Source organism: Oncorhynchus mykiss, chromosome 26, assembly GCF_013265735.2.
Source record: "Oncorhynchus mykiss isolate Arlee chromosome 26, USDA_OmykA_1.1, whole genome shotgun sequence".
Taxonomy (NCBI): Eukaryota; Metazoa; Chordata; class Actinopteri; order Salmoniformes; family Salmonidae; genus Oncorhynchus; species Oncorhynchus mykiss.
The window spans coordinates 35,486,941-35,506,861 of record NC_048590.1 but is presented as its reverse complement, the minus strand read 5'-3'; the positions used below and the strand labels follow the sequence as shown (position 1 = coordinate 35,506,861).

Sequence of the window (19,921 nt, the reverse complement as noted above, 5' to 3'; positions counted from 1 at the left end):
CATGGTACTGTGTTACTTAGTGCCCAAACCCAGCCCTCCTACCAGCATGGTACTGTGTTACTTAGTGCCCAGCTACAGCCCTCCCACCAGCATGGTACTGTGTTACTTAGTGCCCAGCCACAGCCCTCCTACCAGCATGGTACTGTGTTACTTTGTGCCCAGCCCCAGCCCTCCTACAAGCATGGTACTGTGTTACTTAGTGCCCAGCCACAGCCCTCCTACCAGCATGGTACTGTGTTACTTAGTGCCCAAACCCAGCCCTCCTACCAGCATGGTACTGTGTTACTTAGTGCCCAAACCCAGCCCTCCTACCAGCATGGTACTGTGTTACTTAGTGCCCAGCCCACCTTCCAGCATGGTACTGTGTTACTTAGTGCCCAGCTACAGCCCTCCCACCAGCATGGTACTGTGTTACTTAGTGCCCAGCCACAGCCCTCCTACCAGCATGGTACTGTGTTACTTAATGCCCAAACCCAGCCTTCCTACCAGCATGGTACTGTGTTACTTAGTGCCCAGCCACAGCCCTCCCACCAGCATGGTACTGTGTTACTTAGTGCCCAGCCACAGCCCTCCTACCAGCATGGTACTGTGTTACTTAGTGCCCAGCCACAGCCCTCCTACCAGCATGGTACTGTGTTACTTAGTGCCCAAACCCAGCCCTCCTACCAGCATGGTACTGTGTTACTTTGTGCCCAGCCCCAGCCCTCCTACAAGCATGGTACTGTGTTAATTAGTGCCCAGCCACAGCCCTCCTACCAGCATGGTACTGTGTTAATTATTGCACAGCCCTTCTACCAGCATGGTACTGTGTTACTTAGTGCCCAGCCCTCCTACCAGCATTGAACTGTGTTACTTTGTGCCCAGCCCCAGCCCTCCTACAAGCATGGTACTGTGTTACTTAGTGCCCAGCCACAGCCCTCCTACCAGCATGGTACTGTGTTACTTAGTGCCCAGCCACAGCCCTCCTACCAGCATGGTACTGTGTTACTTAGTGCCCAAACCCAGCCCTCCTACCAGCATGGTACTGTGTTACTTAGTGCCCAAACCCAGCCCTCCTACCAGCATGGTACTGTGTTACTTAGTGCCCAGCCCACCTTCCAGCATGGTACTGTGTTACTTAGTGCCCAGCTACAGCCCTCCCACCAGCATGGTACTGTGTTACTTAGTGCCCAGCCACAGCCCTCCTACCAGCATGGTACTGTGTTACTTAGTGCCCAGCCCACCTTCCAGCATGGTACTGTGTTACTTAGTGCTCTGCCCCAGCCCTCCTACCAGCATGGTACTGTGTTACTTAGTGCCCAGCCAAAGCCCTCCTACCAGCATGGTACTGTGTTACTTAGTGCCCAAACCCAGCCCTCCTACCAGCATGGTACTGTGTTACTTAGTGCCCAAACCCAGCCCTCCTACCAGCATGGTACTGTGTTACTTTGTGCCCAGCCCCAGCCCTACCACCAGCATGGTACTGTGTTACTTAGTGCCCAGCAACAGCCCTCCTACCAGCATGGTACTGTGTTACTTAGTGCCCAAACCCAGCCCTCCTACCAGCATGGTACTGTGTTACTTAGTGCCCAGCCACAGCCCTCCCACCAGCATGGTACTGTGTTACTTAGTGCTCTGCCCCAGCCCTCCTACCAGCATGGTACTGTGTTACTTAGTGCCCAGCCACAGCCCTCCTATCAGCATGGTACTGTGTTAATTAGTGCCCAGCCCTCCTACCAGCATGGTACTGTGTTACTTAGTGCCCAGCCACAGCCCTCCTACCAGCATGGTACTGTGTTACTTAGTGCCCAAACCCACTCCTCCTACCAGCATGGTACTGTGTTACTTAGTGCCCAGCCACAGCCCTCCTACAAGCATGGTACTGTGTTACTTAGTGCCCAGCCACAGCCCTCCTATCAGCATGGTACTGTGTTACTTAGTGCCCAGCCCTCCTACAAGCATGGTACTGTGTTACTTAGTGCCCAGCCCCATCCCTCCTACCAGCATGGTACTGTGTTACTCAGTGCCCAGCCACAGCCCTCCTACCATTATGGTACTGTGTTACTTAGTGCACAACCCTCCTACCAGCATGGTACTGTGTTACTTAGTGCCCAGCCCTCCTACCAGCATGGTACTGTGTTACTTAGTGCACAGCCCTCCTACCAGCATGGTACTGTGTTAGTTAGTGCCCAGCCACACTCCCTCCTACCAGCATGGTACTGTGTTACTTAGTGCCCAAACCCAGCCTTCCTACCAGCATGGTACTGTGTTACTTAGTGCCCAAACCCAGCCCTCCTACCAGCATGGTACTGTGTTACTTAGTGCCCAGCCCCAGCCTTCCTACCAGCATGGTACTGTGTTACTTAGTGCCCAGCCACAGCCCTCCTATCAGCATGGTACTGTGTTACTTAGTGCCCAGCCACAGCCCTCCTATCAGCATGGTACTGTGTTACTCAGTGCCCAGCCACAGCCCTCCTACCATTATGGTACTGTGTTACTTAGTGCACAACCCTCCTACCAGCATGGTACTGTGTTACTTAGTGCCCAGCCCTCCTACAAGCATGGTACTGTGTTACTTAGTGCCCAGCCCCATCCCTCCTACCAGCATGGTACTGTGTTACTCAGTGCCCAGCCACAGCCCTCCTACCATTATGGTACTGTGTTACTTAGTGCACAACCCTCCTACCAGCATGGTACTGTGTTACTTAGTGCCCAGCCCTCCTACCAGCATGGTACTGTGTTACTTAGTGCACAGCCCTCCTACCAGCATGGCACAGTGTTACTTAGTGCACAGCCCTCCTACCAGCATGGTACTGTGTTAGTTAGTGCCCAGCCACAGCCCTCCTACCAGCATGGTACTGTGTTACTTAGTGCACAGCCCTCCTACCAGCATGGTACTGTGTTACTTAGTGCCCAAACCCAGCCTTCCTACCAGCATGGTACTGTGTTACTTAGTGCCCAAACCCAGCCCTCCTACCTGCATGGTACTGTGTTACTTAGTGCCCAGCCACAGCCCTCCCACCAGCATGGTACTGTGTTACTTAGTGCTCAGCCCCAGCCCTCCTACCAGCATGGTACTGTGTTACTTAGTGCCCAGCCACAGCCCTCCTAACAGCATGGTACTGTGTTACTTAGTGCCCAGCCACAGCCCTCCTATCAGCATGGTACTGTGTTAATTAGTGCCCAGCCCTCCTACCAGCATGGTACTGTGTTACTTAGTGCCCAAACCCAGCCCTCCTACCAGCATGGTACTGTGTTACTTAGTGCCCAGCCCTCCTACCAGCATGGTACTGTGTTACTTAGTGCCCAGCCCCAGCCCTCCTACCAGCATGGTACTGTGTTACTTAGTGCCCAGCCCCAGCCCTCCTACCAGCATGGTACTGTGTTACTTAGTGCCCAGCCACAGCCCTCCTACCAGCATGGTACTGTGTTACTTAGTGCCCAGCCCCAGCCCTCCTACCAGCATGGTACTGTGTTACTTAGTGCCCAGCCCCATCCCTCCTACCAGCATGGTACTGTGTTACTTAGTGCCCATCCACAGCCCTCCTACCAGCATGGTGCTGTGTTACTTAGTGCCCAGCCCACCTTCCAGCATGGTCCTGTGTTACTTTGTGCCCAGCTACAGCCCTCCCACCAGCATGGTACTGTGTAACTTAGTGCCCAGCCCCAGCCCTCCTACCAGCATGGTACTGTGTTACTTACTGCCCAGCCAAAGCGCTCCTACCAGCATGGTACTGTGTAACTTAGTGCCCAGCCCCAGCCCTCCTACCAGCATGGTACTGTGTTACTTAGTGCCCAGCCAAAGCCCTCCTACCAGCATGGTACTGTGTTACTTAGTGCCCAGCCACAGCCCTCCTACCAGCATGGTACTGTGTTAATTATTGCACAGCCCTTCTACCAGCATGGTACTGTGTTACTTAGTGCCCAGCCCTCCTACCAGCATGGTACTGTGTTAATTATTGCACAGCCCTTCTACCAGCATGGTACTGTGTTACTTAGTGCCCAGCCCTCCTACCAGCATGGTACTGTGTTACTTTGTGCCCAGCCCCAGCCCTCCTACAAGCATGGTACTGTGTTACTTAGTGCCCAGCCACAGCCCTCCTACCAGCATGGTACTGTGTTACTTAGTGCCCAAAACCAGCCCTCATACCAGCATGGTACTGTGTTACTTAGTGCCCAGCCCACCTTCCAGCATGGTACTGTGTTACTTAGTGCCCAGCTACAGCCCTCCTACCAGCATGGTACTGTGTTACTTAGTGCCCAAACCCAGCCCTCCTACCAGCATGGTACTGTGTTACTTAGTGCCCAAACCCAGCCCTCCTACCAGCATGGTACTGTGTTACTTAGTGCCCAAACCCAGCCCTCCTACCAGCATGGTACTGTGTTACTTAGTGCCCAGCCCACCTTCCAGCATGGTACTGTGTTACTTAGTGCCCAGCTACAGCCCTCCCACCAGCATGGTACTGTGTTACTTAGTGCCCAGCCACAGCCCTCCTACCAATATGGTACTGTGTTACTTAGTGCCCAAACCCTCCTACCAGCATGGTACTGTGTTACTTAGTGCCCAGCCCACCTTCCAGCATGGTACTGTGTTACTTAGTGCCCAGCCAAAGCCCTCCTACCAGCATGGTACTGTGTTACTTAGTGCCCAAACCCAGCCCTCCTACCAGCATGGTACTGTGTTACTTAGTGCCCAAACCCAGCCCTCCTACCAGCATGGTACTGTGTTACTTTGTGCCCAGCCCCAGCCCTACCATCAGCATGGTACTGTGTTACTTAGTGCCCAGCCACAGCCCTCCTACCAGCATGGTACTGTGTTACTTAGTGCCCAAACCCAGCCCTCCTACCAGCATGGTACTGTGTTACTTAGTGCCCAGCCACAGCCCTCCCACCAGCATGGTACTGTGTTACTTAGTGCTCTGCCCCAGCCCTCCTACCAGCATGGTACTGTGTTACTTAGTGCCCAGCCACAGGCCTCCTACCAGCATGGTACTGTGTTACTTAGTGCCCAGCCACAGCCCTCCTATCAGCATGGTACTGTGTTAATTAGTGCCCAGCCCTCCTACCAGCATGGTACGTTGTTACTTAGTGCCCAGCCACTGCCCTCCTACCAGCATGGTACTGTGTTACTTAGTGCCCAAACCCACTCCTCCTACCAGCATGGTACTGTGTTACTTAGTGCCCAGCCACAGCCCTCCTACAAGCATGGTACTGTGTTACTTAGTGCCCAGCCACAGCCCTCCTATCAGCATGGTACTGTGTTACTTAGTGCCCAGCCCCATCCCTCCTACCAGCATGGTACTGTGTTACTCAGTGCCCAGCCACAGCCCTCCTACCATTATGGTACTGTGTTACTTAGTGCACAACCCTCCTACCAGCATGGTACTGTGTTACTTAGTGCCCAGCCCTCCTACCAGCATGGTACTGTGTTACTTAGTGCACAGCCCTCCTACCAGCATGGTACTGTGTTAGTTAGTGCCCAGCCACACTTCCTCCTACCAGCATGGTACTGTGTTACTTAGTGCACAGCCCTCCTACCAGCATGGTACTGTGTTACTTAGTGCACAGCCCTCCTACCAGCATGGTACTGTGTTACTTAGTGCCCAGCCCCAGCCTTCCTACCAGCATGGTACTGTGTTACTTAGTGCCCAGCCACAGCCCTCCTATCAGCATGGTACTGTGTTACTTAGTGCCCAGCCACAGCCCTCCTATCAGCATGGTACTGTGTTAATTAGTGCCCAGCCCTCCTACCAGCATGGTACTGTGTTACTTAGTGCCCAGCCCTCCTACAAGCATGGTACTGTGTTACTTAGTGCCCAGCCCCATCCCTCCTACCAGCATGGTACTGTGTTACTCAGTGCCCAGCCACAGCCCTCCTACCATTATGGTACTGTGTTACTTAGTGCACAACCCTCCTACCAGCATGGTACTGTGTTACTTAGTGCCCAGCCCTCCTACCAGCATGGTACTGTGTTACTTAGTGCACAGCCCTCCTACCAGCATGGCACTGTGTTACTTAGTGCACAGCCCTCCTGCCAGCATGGTACTGTGTTAGTTAGTGCCCAGCCACAGCCCTCCTACCAGCATGGTACTGTGTTACTTAGTGCCCAAACCCAGCCTTCCTACCAGCATGGTACTGTGTTACTTAGTGCCCAAACCCAGCCCTCCTACCAGCATGGTACTGTGTTACTTAGTGCCCAGCCACAGCCCTCCCACCAGCATGGTACTGTGTTACTTAGTGCTCAGCCCCAGCCCTCCTACCAGCATGGTACTGTGTTACTTAGTGCCCAGCCACAGCCCTCCTACCAGCATTGTACTGTGTTACTTAGTGCCCAGCCACAGCCCTCCTATCAGCATGGTACTGTGTTAATTAGTGCCCAGCCCTCCTACCAGCATGGTACTGTGTTACTTAGTGCCCAAACGCAGCCCTCCTACCAGCATGGTACTGTGTTACTTAGTGCCCAGCCACAGCCCTCCTACCAGCATGGTACTGTGTTACTTAGTGCCCAAACCCAGCCCTCCTACCAGCATGGTACTGTGTTACTTAGTGCCCAGCCCTCCTACCAGCATGGTACTGTGTTACTTAGTGCCCAGCCCCAGCCCTCCTACCAGCATGGTACTGTGTTACTTAGTGCCCAGCCCCAGCCCTCCTACCAGCATGGTACTGTGTTACTTAGTGCCCAGCCACAGCCCTCCTACCAGCATGGTACTGTGTTACTTAGTGCCCAGCCCCAGCCCTCCTACCAGCATGGTACTGTGTTACTTAGTGCCCAGCCCCATCCCTCCTACCAGCATGGTACTGTGTTACTTAGTGCCCATCCACAGCCCTCCTACCAGCATGGTACTGTGTTACTTAGTGCCCAGCCCACCTTCCAGCATGGTCCTGTGTTACTTTGTGCCCAGCTACAGCCCTCCCACCAGCATGGTACTGTGTAACTTAGTGCCCAGCCCCAGCCCTCCTACCAGCATGGTACTGTGTTACTTAGTGCCCAGCCAAAGCGCTCCTACCAGCATGGTACTGTGTTACTTAGTGCCCAGCCCCAGTCCTCCTACCAGCATGGTACTGTGTTGCTTAGTGCCCAGCCACAGCCCTCCTACCAGCATGGTACTGTGTTACTTAGTGCCCAGCCACAGCCCTCCTACCAGCATGGTACTATGTTACTTAGTGCCCAAACCCAGCCCTCCTACCATAATGGTACTGTGTTACTTAGTGCCCAGCCCTCCTACCAGCATGGTACTGTGTTACTTTGTGCCCAGCCCCAGCCCTCCTACCAGCATGGTACTGTGTTACTTAGTGCCCAAACCCAGCCCTCCTACCAGCATGGTACTGTGTTACTTAGTGCCCAGCCCACCTTCCAGCACGGTACTGTGTTACTTAGTGCCCAGCTACAGCCCTCCTACCAGCATGGTACTGTGTTACTTAGTGCCCAAACCCAGCCCTCCTACCTGCATGGTACTGTGTTACTTAGTGCCCAAACCCAGCCCTCCTACCAGCATGGTACTGTGTTACTTAGTGCCCAGCCCACCTTCCAGCATGGTACTGTGTTACTTAGTGCCCAGCTACAGCCCTCCCACCAGCCATGGTACTGTGTTACTTAGTGCCCAGCCACAGCCCTCCTACCAGCATGGTACTGTGTTACTTAGTGCCCAGCCCCATCCCTCCTACCAGCATGGTACTGTGTTACTTAGTGCCCATCCACAGCCCTCCTACCAGCAAGGTACTTTGTTACTTAGTGCCCAGCCCACCTTCCAGCATGGTACTGTGTTACTTAGTGCCCAGCCCTCCTACCAGCATGGTACTGTGTTACTTAGTGCCCAAACCCAGCCCTCCTACCAGCATGGTACTGTGTTACTTAGTGCCCAGCCCACCTTCCAGCACGGTACTGTGTTACTTAGTGCCCAGCCAAAGCCCTCCTACCAGCATGGTACTGTGTTACTTAGTGCCCAGCCACAGCCCACCTACCAGCATGGTACCGTGTTACTTAGTGCCCAAACCCAGCCCTCCTACCAGCATGGTACTGTGTTACTTTGTGCCCAGCCCCAGCCCTCCCACCAGCATGGTACTGTGTTACTTAGTGCCCAGCCACAGCCCTCCTACCAGCATGGTACTGTGTTACTTAGTGCTCAGCCCCAGCCCTCCTACCAGCATGGTACTGTGTTACTTAGTGCCCAGCCACAGCCCTCCTACCAGCATGGTACTGTGTTACTTAGTGCCCAGCCACAGCCCTCCTATCAGCATGGTACTGTGTTAATTAGTGCCCAGCCCTCCTACCAGCATGGTACTGTGTTACTTAGTGCCCAAACCCAGCCCTCCTACCAGCATGGTGCTGGGTTACTTAGTGCCCAGCCACAGCCCTCCTACCAGCATGGTACTGTGTTACTTAGTGCCCAGCCACAGCCCTCCTATCAGCATGGTACTGTGTTTATTAGTGCCCAGCCCTCCTACCAGCATGGTACTGTGTTACTTAGTGTCCAGCCCTCCTACAAGCATGGTACTGTGTTACTTAGTGCCCAGCCACAGCCCTCCTACCAGCATGGTACTGTGTTACTTAGTGCCCAGCCCCAGCCCTAATACCAGCACGGTACTGTGTTACTTAGTGCCCAGCCACAGCCCTCCTACCAGCATGGTACTGTGTTACTTAGTGCCCAGCCACAGCCCTCCTACCAGCATGGTACTGTGTTACTTAGTGCCCAAACCCAGCCCTCCTACCATAATGGTACTGTGTTACTTAGTGCCCAGCCCTCCTACCAGCATGGTACTGTGTTACTTTGTGCCCAGCCCCAGCCCTCCTACCAGCATGGTACTGTGTTACTTAGTGCCCAAACCCAGCCCTCCTACCAGCATGGTACTGTGTTACTTAGTGCCCAGCCCACCTTCCAGCACGGTACTGTGTTACTTAGTGCCCAGCTACAGCCCTCCTACCAGCATGGTACTGTGTTACTTAGTGCCCAAACCCAGCCCTCCTACCTGCATGGTACTGTGTTACTTAGTGCCCAAACCCAGCCCTCCTACCAGCATGGTACTGTGTTACTTAGTGCCCAGCCCACCTTCCAGCATGGTACTGTGTTACTTAGTGCCCAGCTACAGCCCTCCCACCAGCATGGTACTGTCTAACTTAGTGCCCAGCCCCAGCCCTCCTACCAGCATGGTACTGTGTTACTTTGTGCCCAGCCCCAGCCCTCCCACCAGCATGGTACTGTGTTACTTAGTGCCCAGCCACAGCCCTCCTACCAGCATGGTACTGTGTTACTTAGTGCCCAGCCACAGCCCTCCCACCAGCATGGTACTGTGTTACTTAGTGCTCAGCCCCAGCCCTCCTACCAGCATGGTACTGTGTTACTTAGTGCCCAGCCACAGCCCTCCTACCAGCATGGTACTGTGTTACTTAGTGCCCAGCCACAGCCCTCCTATCAGCATGGTACTGTGTTAATTAGTGCCCAGCCCTCCTACCAGCATGGTACTGTGTTACTTAGTGCCCAAACCCAGCCCTCCTACCAGCATGGTGCTGGGTTACTTAGTGCCCAGCCACAGCCCTCCTACCAGCATGGTACTGTGTTACTTAGTGCCCAGCCACAGCCCTCCTATCAGCATGGTACTGTGTTTATTAGTGCCCAGCCCTCCTACCAGCATGGTACTGTGTTACTTAGTGTCCAGCCCTCCTACAAGCATGGTACTGTGTTACTTAGTGCCCAGCCACAGCCCTCCTACAGCATGGTACTGTGTTACTTAGTGCCCAGCCCCAGCCCTAATACCAGCACGGTACTGTGTTACTTAGTGCCCAGCCACAGCCCTCCTACCAGCATGGTACTGTGTTACTTAGTGCCCAAACCCAGCCTTCCTACCAGCATGGTACTGTGTTACTTAGTGCCCAAATCCAGCCCTCCTACCAGCATGGTACTGTGTTACTTAGTGCCCAGCCCTCCTACCAGCATGGTACTGTGTTACTTTGTGCCCAGCCCCAGCCCTCCTACCAGCATGGTACTGTGTTACTTAGTGCCCAAACCCAGCCCTCCTACCAGCATGGTACTGTGTTACTTAGTGCCCAGCCCACCTTCCAGCACGGTACTGTGTTACTTAGTGCCCAGCTACAGCCCTCCTACCAGCATGGTACTGTGTTACTTAGTGCCCAAACCCAGCCATCCTACCAGCATGGTACTGTGTTACTTAGTGCCCAATTCCAGCCCTCCTACCAGCATGGTACTGTGTTACTTAGTGCCCAGCCACAGCCCTCCCACCAGCCTGGTACTGTGTTACTTAGTGCCCAGCCCCAGCCCTCCTACCAGCATGGTACTGTGTTACTTAGTGCCCAGCCTTCCTACCAGCATAGTACTGTGTTACTTAGTGCCCAGCCACAGCCTTCCTACCAGCATGGTACTGTGTTACTTAGTGCCCAGCCCTCCTACCAGCATGGTACTGTGTAACTTAGTGCCCAAAACCCAGCCCTCCTACCAGCATGGTACTGTGTTACTTAGTGCCCAGCCCCAGCCCTCCTACCAGCATGGTACTGTGTTACTTAGTGCCCAGCCCACCTTCCAGCACGGTACTGTGTTACTTAGTGCCCAGCCCCAGCCCTCCTACCAGCCCGGTACTGTGTTACTTAGTGCCCAAACCCAGCCTTCCTACCAGCATGGTACTGTGTTACTTAGTGCCCAAATCCAGCCCTCCTACCAGCATGGTACTGTGTTACTTAGTGCCCAGCCACAGCCCTCCCACCAGCCTGGTACTGTGTTACTTAGTGCCCAGCCCCAGCCCTCCTACCAGCATGGTACTGTGTTACTTAGTGCCCAGCCTTCCTACCAGCATAGTACTGTGTTACTTAGTGCCCAGCCACAGCCTTCCTACCAGCATGGTACTGTGTTACTTAGTGCCCAGCCCTCCTACCAGCATGGTACTGTGTAACTTAGTGCCCAAAACCCAGCCCTCCTACCAGCATGGTACTGTGTTACTTAGTGCCCAACCCCAGCCCTCCTACCAGCATGGTACTGTGTTACTTAGTGCCCAGCCCCAGCCCTCCTACCAGCATGGTACTGTGTTACTTCGTTCCCAGCCACAGCGCTCCTCCCAGCATGGTACTGTGTTACTTAGTGCCCAGCCCCGGTACTGTGTTACTTAGTGCCCAGCCCCAGCCCTCCTACCAGCATGGTACTGTGTTACTTAGTGCCCAGCCACAGCCCTCCTACCAGCATGGTACTGTGTTACTTAGTGCCCAGCCCCAGCACTCCTACCAGCATGGTACTGTGTTACTTAGTGCCCAGCCCCAGCCCTCCTACCAGCATGGTACTGTGTTACTTAGTGCCCAGCCCCAGCCCTCCTACCAGCATGGTACTGTGTTACTTAGTGCCCAGCCACAGCCCTCCTACCAGCATGGTACTGTGTTACTTAGTGCCCAGCCCCAGCCCTCCTACCAGCATGGTACTGTGTTACTTAGTGCCCAGCCCCATCCCTCCTACCAGCATGGTACTGTGTTACTTAGTGCCCATCCACAGCCCTCCTACCTGCATGGTACTGTGTTACTTAGTGCCCAGCCCACCTTCCAGCATGGTCCTGTGTTACTTTGTGCCCAGCTACAGCCCTCCCACCAGCATGGTACTGTGTAACTTAGTGCCCAGCCCCAGCCCTCCTACCAGCATGGTACTGTGTTACTTAGTGCCCAGCCAAAGCGCTCCTACCAGCATGGTACTGTGTTACTTAGTGCCCAGCCCCAGCCCTCCTACCAGCATGGTACTGTGTTACTTAGTGCCCAGCCAAAGCGCTCCTACCAGCATGGTACTGTGTTACTTAGTGCCCAAACCCAGCCCTCCTACCATAATGGTACTGTGTTACTTAGTGCCCAGCCCTCCTACCAGCATGGTACTGTGTTACTTTGTGCCCAGCCCCAGCCCTCCTACCAGCATGGTACTGTGTTACTTAGTGCCCAAACCCAGCCCTCCTACCAGCATGGTACTGTGTTACTTAGTGCCCAGCCCACCTTCCAACACGGTACTGTGTTACTTAGTGCCCAGCTACAGCCCTCCTACCAGCATGGTACTGTGTTACTTAGTGCCCAAACCCAGCCCTCCTACCTGCATGGTACTGTGTTACTTAGTGCCCAAACTCAGCCCTCCTACCAGCATGGTACTGTGTTACTTAGTGCCCAGCCCACCTTCCAGCATGGTACTATGTTACTTAGTGCCCAGCTACAGCCCTCCCACCAGCATGGTACTGTCTAACTTAGTGCCCAGCCCCAGCCCTCCTACCAGCATGGTACTGTGTTACTTAGTGCCCAGCCAAAGCCCTCCTACCAGCCATGGTACTGTGTTACTTAGTGCCCAGCCACAGCCCTCCTACCAGCATGGTACTGTGTTACTTAGTGCCCATCCCCATCCCTCCTACCAGCATGGTACTGTGTTACTTAGTGCCCATCCACAGCCCTCCTACCAGCATGGTACTTTGTTACTTAGTGCCCAGCCCACCTTCCAGCATGGTACTGTGTTACTTAGTGCCCAGCCCTCCTACCAGCATGGTACTGTGTTACTTTGTGCCCAGCCCCAGCCCTCCTACCAGCATGGTACTGTGTTACTTAGTGCCCAGCCCACCTTCCAGCACGGTACTGTGTTACTTAGTGCCCAGCCCCAGCCCTCCTACCAGCACGGTACTGTGTTACTTAGTGCCCAAACCCAGCCTTCCTACCAGCATGGTACTGTGTTACTTAGTGCCCAAATCCAGCCCTCCTACCAGCATGGTACTGTGTTACTTAGTGCCCAGCCACAGCCCTCCCACCAGCCTGGTACTGTGTTACTTAGTGCCCAGCCCCAGCCCTCCTACCAGCATGGTACTGTGTTACTTAGTGCCCAGCCTTCCTACCAGCATAGTACTGTGTTACTTAGTGCCCAGCCACAGCCTTCCTACCAGCATGGTACTGTGTTACTTAGTGCCCAGCCCTCCTACCAGCATGGTACTGTGTAACTTAGTGCCCAAAACCCAGCCCTCCTACCAGCATGGTACTGTGTTACTTAGTGCCCAACCCCAGCCCTCCTACCAGCATGGTACTGTGTTACTTAGTGCCCAGCCCCAGCCCTCCTACCAGCATGGTACTGTGTTACTTCGTTCCCAGCCACAGCGCTCCTCCCAGCATGGTACTGTGTTACTTAGTGCCCAGCCCCAGCCCTCCTACCAGCATGGTTCTGTGTTACTTAGTGCTCAGCCACAGCCCTCCTACCAGCATGGCACTGTGTTACTTCGTGCCAGCCACAGCCCTCCTCCCAGCATGGTACTGTGTTACTTCGTGCCCAGCCCTCCTACCAGCATGGTACTGTGTTACTTAGTGCCCAAACCCAGCCCTCCTACCAGCATGGTACTGTGTTACTTAGTGACCAACCCCAGCCCTCCTAACAGCATGGTACTGTGTTACTTAGTGCCCAGCCCCAGCCCTCCTACCAGCATGGTACTGTGTTACTTAGTGCCCAGCCACAGCCCTCCTACCAGCATGGTACTGTGTTACTTAGTGCCCAGCCTTCCTACCAGCATGGTACTGTGTTACATAGTGCCCAGCCACAGCCTTCCTACCAGCATGGTACTGTGTTACTTAGTGCCCAGCCACAGCCCTCCTACCAGCATGGTACTGTGTTACTTCGTGCCCAGCCACAGCCCTCCTCCCAGCATGGTACTGTGTTACTTCGTGCCCAGCCCTCCTACCAGCATGGTACTGTGTTACTTCGTGCCCAGCCCTCCTACCAGCATGGTACTGTGTTACTTAGTGACCAACCCCAGCCCTCCTACCAGCATGGTACTGTGTTACTTAGTGCCCAGCCACAGCCCTCCTACCAGCATGGTACTGTGTTACTTAGTGCCCAGCCACAGCCCTCCTACCAGCATGGTACTGTGTTACTTAGTGCCCAGCCCCAGCACTCCTACCAGCATGGTACTGTGTTACTTAGTGCCCAGCCCCAGCCCTCCTACCAGCATGGTACTGTGTTACTTAGTGCCCAGCCACAGCCCTCCTACCAGCATGGTACTATGTTACTTAGTGCCCAACCCTCCTACCAGCATTGTACTGTGTTAGTTAGTGCCCATCCCTCCTACCAGCATGGTACTGTGTTACTTAGTGCACAGCCCTCCTACCAGCATGGTACTGTGTTACTTAGTGCACAGCCCTCCTACCAGCATGATACTGTGTTAGTTATTGTCCAGCCATAGCCCTCCTACCAGCCTGGTACTGTGTTACTTAGTGCCCAGCCTCCCTCTCACTGTCTGCCCTGGTGCTATGAAGAGAGGCTTCTGTCTTGACAGTGGGTACAATAAGCTGGATTGTCCAGTAAAGGACTGTGCAGTGATGAGTCATTACAAATTGTAGGGATGTACCAATATAGGATTGATTCTTGGCTGAAACAATAACAGATATTTCATACCGATATTGCAAAAAAACAAGTTTGCACATTAGCAAGCAAAGGACACTGATTCATTCATATTAGTTGTGACCCTCATTGTATTAAAGGAAGTTATTTAGTCCTTCCCATTGAATAGTATTACTGTACCTCACCCTCGGCATCAGCATCACAGTGTTTTCTCTTCTGTTCATCTCTGGATCAGATCAGATCCTCTCTGTTTCATCCTGTGGATCCACAGTGATTTACTGTCACTTCCTACTATAATGACCTTTCTCCTCCACGTCTTCAGGGCATGTTGCACTTCTCCTTCTCCTCGTCTTGAAGGCACATTGCTTTTGTGTTTTCTCTCTGTCCCCTCTCTCTGTCATCCTCTCTCTCCTTCTTCATCCCCCCACCACTGACCCTGTCTCACCTGCCCCTCCTGCACTGACCCTGTCTCTCCTGCACTGACCCTGTCTCTCCTGCACTGACCCTGTCTCTCCTGCACTGACCCTGTCTCTCCTGCACTGACCCTGTCTCTCCTGCACTGACGCTGTCTCTCCTGCACTGACCCGGTCTCTCCTGCACTGACCCTGTCTCTCCTGCACTGACCCTGTCTCTCCTGCACTGACCCTGTCTCTCCTGCACTGACCCTGTCTCTCCTGCACTGACCCTGTCTCTTTTTCTTTCTCTCTGTTTATTTTCTGCAGTCTCCTGTGACCTCTCAGGCTATTCGGCCATGTCCTCCTCCTATCCAGGCCAAGATGGTGCTGTCTCCCACTCCTAGCCCTGTCCTCCAGATCTCCTCCTCCCCTGCGCCACCTTCTGTGAGCAGACTCTCCACTACAGAACTTGCCATCTCTCCATCCTTCCATCCCTGTCAGACCCTCCACTTCTACCCATCCCTCCATCCTGTTCCTCTTCTTCCTTCTCCTCTTCCTCCTCACCTTTTTACCAACACAAACCTAGAAGTTTATCTAATCTGGGGGCATCCCATCTGACTCTTTTAACAGAATAGAGAAAAAATTATTCAATGAAATATTCATTCAAAATTGAATTATTTGTGTATAGCTTGCACTTTACATAGTTTTGTCCAAGACCAGTGGGGGGACACAGATTGCTGGTATGTTTAAGGTTTTCTAGTCAGGTACATCATTATTGGGAGAAGCTCTTTTGCTTGAATGTCCCCCAGTCCCCTCATCTCCCCTCCTCTCTGTTCAGCAATGTCCACAGTAGTCAGGACACCCAATGTGACAGGAGCGCCGTGCTGTTTCCCTCCTGTTCTCTGTGGCCTTGCTGTAAGCTCCCTTCACGTCCTGTTTATTTCTCTGTCTGCTCCTTGCTCTTCCAGAAGGGCCCCATGGCGCCGGTCGTGGCAGTGACGGCTCCCCAACAGGCCCCCGTGGTGATGGCCCCCCAGGCCCAGGTCCAGGCTGGGGCCCAGGCCGCCTCGCAGCCAGCCCTACCCCAGCAGACCAGCGCCCCTGTAGCCCCAGGAGCCTCTGTCATCTCCCAGGTCTGTACTCTGCTCTGCTCCAGTCTGCCGGCCTCCTCTGGGCTGGTTAGGCTCCTCAACCCCCAATGCTGTCACAGCTGCCAGCTGGCTGGCTGTGTCACCACCATGGCCATGACCCCACACAGCTGGGCATAATGGCAGAGCCTCACACACAAACACATGTACATACACTAACACACTCTTCCCCGGTGTCCTCTCCGATCCCCAAATACTGAACGATAGTGTCCTACATATTTATTGATAAAATGATATCTTTACATGCTTATTTTGCCATTTCCTAGGAGATGCAGGAGAATGTGAAGAAGTGTAAGAACTTCTTGGCCACCCTGATAAAGCTGGCCTCCCACAACTCTCCGTCACCTGAGACCTCCAAAAATGTCAAGTCACTGGTCCAGGATCTACTGGTGAGTCTCACTACCATAACTCATTATTTTACCTCTACATTACCACATCATTACGTTGTTTCTACATTATCTCTACATTACTGTGTTATCAACAGAGAAACATGGAATGCTACTTTTTTGCCCTACACTCTTAGAAAAAAGGTACTATATAGAACCAAAAAGGGTTCTTTGTTCACATAAGAGAACCCTTTGAAGAATGATTTTTGGTTCCAGGTAGAACCCTTTTGATTCTAGGTAGAGCCCTTTACACAGAGGTTATACATGGAACCCAAAATAATTCTACCTGCAACCAAAAAGGGTTCTCCTATGGGGAGCCAAATAACTCTTTTGGAACCCTTTTTTCTAAAAGTGGAGGAAGAATATTTCTGACAGGTTGTGTGATGTAATGTATTTTTTCATCTCTAGATGGCATCATTAAACTCTAACATGATCCAGAGTGATGCTGTTGTTTAGGACATTATTTATTCAGAGTTGCTAATGAGATGTTTCCCAGGGGGATGTTAAAATGTAAATCAATATGAACACCGTCGTTGAGGTGATTTCACCTCATCTCAATGTGCTCAGAAATCACATTGCACGTCGCCTCAATCACATGCCCTGCTCTCTGTTGTACAAGTGTGTCACATCACATAACAAGGAGCTGACGGGGTTAATAAACCTCCCTCTCTTCTCCTGCTCACAGGATGCTAAGATTGAGCCTGAGGAGTTCACCAACAGACTGCAGTCAGAGCTCAAGTCGTCTCCTCAGCCCTACCTGGTCCCCTTCCTCAAGGTTTGTACTGTATCTACTCAGGCTACATTTGGACACTCCTCGTCATGGATGTAAAAGCATTGGTTGATGAAAACATTGTCTGGAGGGAGTTTCTACCATTGTAAAATCAATGTAAGAAAGTGTGCAAGGGTACCCTTCAGGAAAAAGGTGGAGAACGTAAAACAGCCAGAGTGGCAGTGGAGAGGCCAGCCCATGTGACCCAGGCAGGGGCCGCTCCCCTGGCCTGACTTCAGACTGTGTGTGACAGTGGCCCCTGCAGCTGTCTGTGCCAGTAGCCAGCAGGCCTCTCCAGCCATTCGTGATGAGTGTCACATCATGCCACTGCCACTGCCACCCAGCCCTCCCTCCCTCCACAGAGCAGAGCCAGCCAGCCACCCAGCCTTCCCTCCCTGCGCAGAGCAGAGCCAGCCAGCCAGCCAGCCACCCAGCCTTCCCTCCCTCCACAGAGCAGAGCCAGCCAGCCAGCCACCCAGCCTTCCCTCCCTCCACAGAGCAGAGCCAGCCAGCCAGCCAGCCAGCCTTCCCTCCTTCCCTCCACAGAGCAGAGCCAGCCACCCAGCCCTCCCTCCCTCCCTGCGCAGAGCAGAGCCAGCCAGCCACCCAGCCTTCCCCCTCTCCACAGAGCAGAGCAGAGCCAGCCAGCCAGCCACCCAGCCTTCCCTCCCTCCCTCCACAGAGCAGAGCCAGCCACCTAGCCTTCCCTCCCTCCCTCCCTCCACAGAGTAGAGCCAGCCAGCCACCCAGCCTTCCCTCCCTCCCTCCCTCCCTCCCTCCCTCCCTCCCTCCCTCCCTCCCTCCCTCCCTCCCTCCCTCCCTCCCTCCCTCCCTCCCTCCCTCCCTCCCTCCCTCCCTCCACAGAGCAGAGCCAGCCACCCAGCCTTCCCTCCCTCCCTCCCTCCACAGAGCAGAGCCACCCAGCCTTCCTTCCCTCCCTCCCTCCCTCCCTCCCTCCCTCCCTCCCTCCCTCCCTCCCTCCCTCCCTCCCTCCCTCCCTCCCTCCCTCCCTCCCTCCCTCCCTCCCTCCCTCCCTCCACAGAGCAGAGCCAGCCCTCCCTCCCTCCACAGAGCCAGCCCTCCCTCCCTCCCTCCCTCCCTCCCTCCCTCCCTCCCTCCCTCCCTCCCTCCCTCCCTCCCTCCCTCCCTCCCTCCCTCCCTCCCTCCACAGAGCAGAGCCACCCAGCCCTCCCTCCCTCCCTCCCTCCCTCCACAGAGCAGAGCCACCCAGCCCTCCCTCCCTCCCTCCCTCCCTCCCTCCCTCCCTCCCTCCCTCCCTCCCTCCCTCCCTCCCTCCCTCCCTCCCTCCCTCCCTCCCTCCCTCCCTCCACAGAGCAGAGCCACCCAGCCTTCCCTCCCTCCCTCCCTCCACAGAGCAGAGCCACCCAGCCCTCCCTCCCTCCCTCCCTCCCTCCCTCCCTCCCTCCCTCCCTCCCTCCCTCCCTCCCTCCCTCCCTCCCTCCCTCCACAGAGCAGAGCCACCCAGCCCTCCCTCCCTCCCTCCCTCCCTCCCTCCCTCCCTCCCTCCCTCCCTCCCTCCCTCCCTCCCTCCCTCCCTCCACAGAGCAGAGCCACCCAGCCCTCCCTCCCTCCCTCCACAGAGCAGAGCCACCCAGCCCTCCCTCCCTCCCTCCCTCCCTCCCTCCCTCCCTCCCTCCCTCCCTCCCTCCCTCCCTCCCTCCCTCCCTCCCTCCCTCCCTCCCTCCACAGAGCAGAGCCAGCCCTCCCTCCCTCCCTCCCTCCCTCCACAGAGCAGAGCCAGCCAGCCACAAACACAGTCATGTTGTCATGCAATGTTAGGACATTTACATCAAAATATGCCACAGACCAAACATTTTTCAGGTCTACTGCTGGAGTGTTTGTCCCAAATGTTTGGCTAATGGATGAGCACTTGTCCATTGAGCATACATGTCAAGTATAATACACATCATTTTAATATTCACGATTTGGGAGAATTATTTGTTGTAATGATATCTATATTTGTACAACAATGTAATAATAATTTGCACATTTGCTAATTTAGAATATATACAAAAACAATTGATGGCTTTTTTCTACTGTGTACGGTATGTTAATACCCCTGTTGTGTGTGATCTGCCCGTCAACAGAAAAGCCTCCCGGCCCTGCGGCTGTCTCTGCTCAACATTCAGCATTCCCTGATCCAGCCTCTGCCGCAGGCCAAAGCCACCCCCACCACAGGCACCAGCTCTGCCATCATGGCCGGCCCAGCTGTCCGCGGCCGCCTCCCCAACAGCGTCAGCACCACGGGGGCCAGTGTCGGGGCCCAGGGACACACAGCTGCCCTGGTAGGTACAGTACACTCACAGTCAGAGCTGTCTCTACACTCACACTTCCAGTCACAGAGATCAGCCACAGTCATACAGTCTACTGGCCCAAACATAGATGACCCCTGGTTATGACTCCCTGTGGAAGTATTAGAACTAATAGAACATGTTTTGGCCTCAGTTCTGTTGTTAAGGTTGATGATACTGTAATACTCTGATACTTACTTATCAGTGGGGTAAATAAGTGTTTGTTCTAGATTTCCAGAGTTTTGATTGTGTCTTCACTAAATCCAAGGTCATTTGTCTTGGTATGTACCTAAGCACCAAAGGAGTAATGAGTAAGGTTCCCCAGGCCCCAGTAGTAGAGATGTGTCTCCCAGTGCTCAGAGACTGAGACAGCTGGATGTGGTCCAGTGGGGAACAGCTTCACTGACAGGCTAGGCCAGCACACCACAGACCATACAGAGGCTTAGCCAAGGCAGCTGGCCACGGGGCTGGATCAGTGCACTCCCATGGGGCCTGTGTGTGTGTACGTTTGGTGTGTGTGTATGTGTGTGTACGTTTGGTGTGTGTACGTTTGGTGTGTGTGTATGTGTGTGTACGTTTGGTGTGTGTACATTTGGTG

At 54.1% G+C, this 19,921-nt stretch overlaps 1 protein-coding gene across 2 annotated transcripts in view; it reads left to right on the top strand.

The window, feature by feature from the left end:
* The window catches only part of LOC110506721 (transcription initiation factor TFIID subunit 4), a 147,290-nt gene that overhangs the window by 41,929 nt on the left and 85,440 nt on the right, over positions 1-19,921 (top strand). The window contains exons 3-7 of one of the 2 annotated variants that reach the window (XM_036963829.1): positions 15,036-15,152; positions 15,677-15,841; positions 16,123-16,245; positions 16,928-17,017; positions 19,120-19,317. In XM_036963829.1, coding sequence (XP_036819724.1) covers positions 15,036-15,152; positions 15,677-15,841; positions 16,123-16,245; positions 16,928-17,017; positions 19,120-19,317 — 693 coding nt within the window. The remainder of the gene's footprint in view (positions 1-15,035; positions 15,153-15,676; positions 15,842-16,122; positions 16,246-16,927; positions 17,018-19,119; positions 19,318-19,921) is intronic. The other variant, XM_036963830.1, reaches the window with a different exon arrangement.